The sequence below is a fragment of the Lagopus leucura genome, unplaced genomic scaffold (assembly GCF_019238085.1).
Source record: "Lagopus leucura isolate 7727_CA_CO unplaced genomic scaffold, USGS_WTPT01 35071-0_obj-0_obj, whole genome shotgun sequence".
Lineage (NCBI taxonomy): Eukaryota > Metazoa > Chordata > Aves > Galliformes > Phasianidae > Lagopus > Lagopus leucura.
This window is the reverse complement of record NW_024962859.1, coordinates 5020-7764: the sequence shown is the minus strand read 5'-3', so window position 1 is coordinate 7764 and position 2745 is coordinate 5020. Positions and strand designations below refer to the sequence as shown.

The 2745-nt window shown below is 52.9% G+C and overlaps 1 protein-coding gene across 3 annotated transcripts in view; it reads left to right on the top strand.

Annotated features, from left to right (window-relative positions):
- ARF5 (ADP ribosylation factor 5) overlaps positions 1-2745 on the top strand; it is an 8091-nt gene that overhangs the window by 385 nt on the left and 4961 nt on the right. For all 3 annotated transcript variants that reach the window (XR_006182241.1, XM_042890998.1, XM_042890997.1), the window contains exons 2-4: positions 1144-1224; positions 1606-1715; positions 1902-1973. Coding sequence is in view for 2 of the 3 variants with exons in the window: in XM_042890998.1 (XP_042746932.1) it covers positions 1144-1224; positions 1606-1715; positions 1902-1973 (263 nt within the window). In the remaining variant the exon portion in view is untranslated. The remainder of the gene's footprint in view (positions 1-1143; positions 1225-1605; positions 1716-1901; positions 1974-2745) is intronic.

Below are 2745 nucleotides of genomic sequence, written 5' to 3'. Positions count from 1 at the left end.
CAATGAGAATGAAGATGAAGATGGGGCGGTGTTGAATAGATGAGGATGAAGAGGCAGATGGGATGAGGATGTGGATGACAATGAAGGTGGGATAGGGATGGGGATGAAGATGAGGATGAGGATGAGATGGGGATGGGGTTGGGGAAGGGAATGTAGGTGAAGATGGGATGGGGATGAGAATGAGGATAGAATGACAGTGATTATGAAGACGAAGATGAGATGGGGATGGGGTTGAAGATAAGGATGAAGAGGAAGAGGGGATGGGGATGTAATGGGTGAAGAGGAAGATGGGATAGGGATGGGGTTAAGATGAGAAAGAGGATGGGATGGGGATGGGGTTGGGGATGAGGATGGGGATGGGGATGGGGATGGGATAGGATGGGGATGAGGATGGAGTGAAGATGAGTGTGAGGATGAATATGTGATGGAAATGGGGTTGGGAATGGGAATGGGGATGGGAATGAGGATGAAGATGGAATGGGGATGGGATGAAGATGGGGATGAAGATGAAAGTGAGACGGAGATGGAGATGGGATGGAAGATAAGGATGAAGAGGAAGACAAGACGAGGGTATGGGTGAAGATGAGGATGGGATAGGGATGAAAATAAGGATGAGGATGGGATGGGGATGAAGATGGGATGGGGATGAGAATGAAGATGGAATGACAATAAGAATGAGAATGGAGATGAGATGGAGATGGGGGTGTAGATAAGGATGAAGAGGAAAATGAGGTGAGGATGGGGATGAAGATGAAGATGGGATAAGGATGGGGATGAGATGAGGATGAGATGGAGGTGGGGTTGGGGATGGGGATGGGGATGAGAGTGAGGACTGAATGGCGATGAGAATGAAGATGAAGATGGAGTGGGGTTGAATAGATGAGGATGAAGAGGTAGATGGGATGAGGATGTGGGTGAAGATGGGATGAGGATGAGGGTGAAGATGGGATGAAGACGAGAATGAGGATGAAAATGAGATGAGAGTGGTGTTGAAGACGGCGATGAAGATGGGATGAAGATGCAGATGGGGATGCGGGTGAAGATGAGGATGGAATGAAGATGAGGATGAAGATGAGTGAAGACGAGGATGGAAATGGGGCCAGTGCAGGGAGCGGTGCTGGTGACGCCATATCTCCATTGCAGTGGGGTTGGACGCTGCAGGCAAAACCACCATCCTGTACAAGCTGAAGCTGGGAGAGATCGTCACCACCATCCCCACCATTGGTGAGCGCCCAGCGCTGTGCAGGGCCCCTCTCAACGGGCACCCACAGCCCGAACTGCTGCCAGAGGGCACCAGCATTGGGTTGGCAGCGATGCTTTGGGCAGAGCATTGCTCTGCTGGGACATGGCTGGGCTCTGGTGCTCCTCAAGTGGGTTGGGGACGTAGGGGGGTCATAGTGGGGGTCACATCATGGATGCTCCTGGGGCAATTGACTGGGTCTGGTTGGAGGTGCTGGGTGAGGGCTTCGGAGTAAGGGATGCTCAGAATCCCTCCTGGTGCTTTTTGGAGATGGTCAACCCATGGGTGAGGATGCTCCTAGGGGGATGCAGCCACGCACTCAGCCCCCACCGCGGTGCTCCCCACCTGTCCCCACATCCCTGCAGGGTTCAACGTGGAGACGGTGGAGTACAAGAACATCTGCTTCACGGTGTGGGATGTAGGAGGCCAGGACAAGATCCGGCCCCTCTGGAGGCACTACTTCCAGAACACACAGGTAAGTGGCACAGCACCAGTTCCAGCCATCCGGATGGGACCACAAGGGTGTTCCTGTGGGGAAGGAAGGCTCTGAAATAAGAAGGTCCTTTGGTGGGACAGTGGGGGTGACACCCTCCCACAGTGCTGGGGGTGTTTGCGCCGCGTGTCAAAGCCCATGCCTGCTGCAGACTGGCTTTTCCCATAGGGTCTCATCTTTGTGGTGGACAGCAACGACCGGGAAAGGGTGCAGGAGTCTGCGGAGGAGCTGCAGAAGATGGTGAGAGGGGTGGGGGGACACCTGCTCTGGTGGTGGGATTGGCCCTGGGGACAAAGAGCTGTCCCCAAATTGGGGCTCCCTGGCCGTGGGGCTCGAAGGTCAGACTGCAGCAATCAGGAGCAATTGCAAAGGGGAAAACCAGCTGAGAAGACAGTGGGGTTTTGCATGCTGGGGAGCATGCTGTGCTGTCGTGCTGCCCCATCCCCGTTGGCGGTGCAGGGCTGGGAGGTCACCGAGCCCCATGGACAAGGAGGGAGCGATTTGCTGGAAGGAAGTTGCTTAGGTTCAGGATGATGCCCAGTTTGGCCCTAGATTTCTGATTGAGTGGTTGATGTGTGAAGCATCACGATGGTGGGTGTGCAGGTATTGCACCTCCCAACCCATCTGGTCATGTTCAAATGGGACCTCTTAGAAAATATGGCCTGGAGAGAATGCTCGTGGCTAGATTAGTGAATGCTGCAGTTAATTAAAGCAACATAATTGTGTTTTGCAAAGCTTAATCGGAGAAAATGCTTTTGGCAGAAGGGTGGAAAAGCACTGACTCGGGGTAACAGGACAGCTTATCTGTTCCATCAGTGTCATCACGTCCCTATAGGTCTCTTCCAACCCAAACCATGCTGTGATGCTATGAAGGTCACTTCCAACCCAAACCATTCTATGACTCCATGAAGGTCCTTTCCAACCCCAAACATTCTATGACTCCATGAAAAGTCCCCTCCAACCCAAACTGTTCTTTAATTCCATGAAGTTCCTTTCCAACCCAAACCATTCT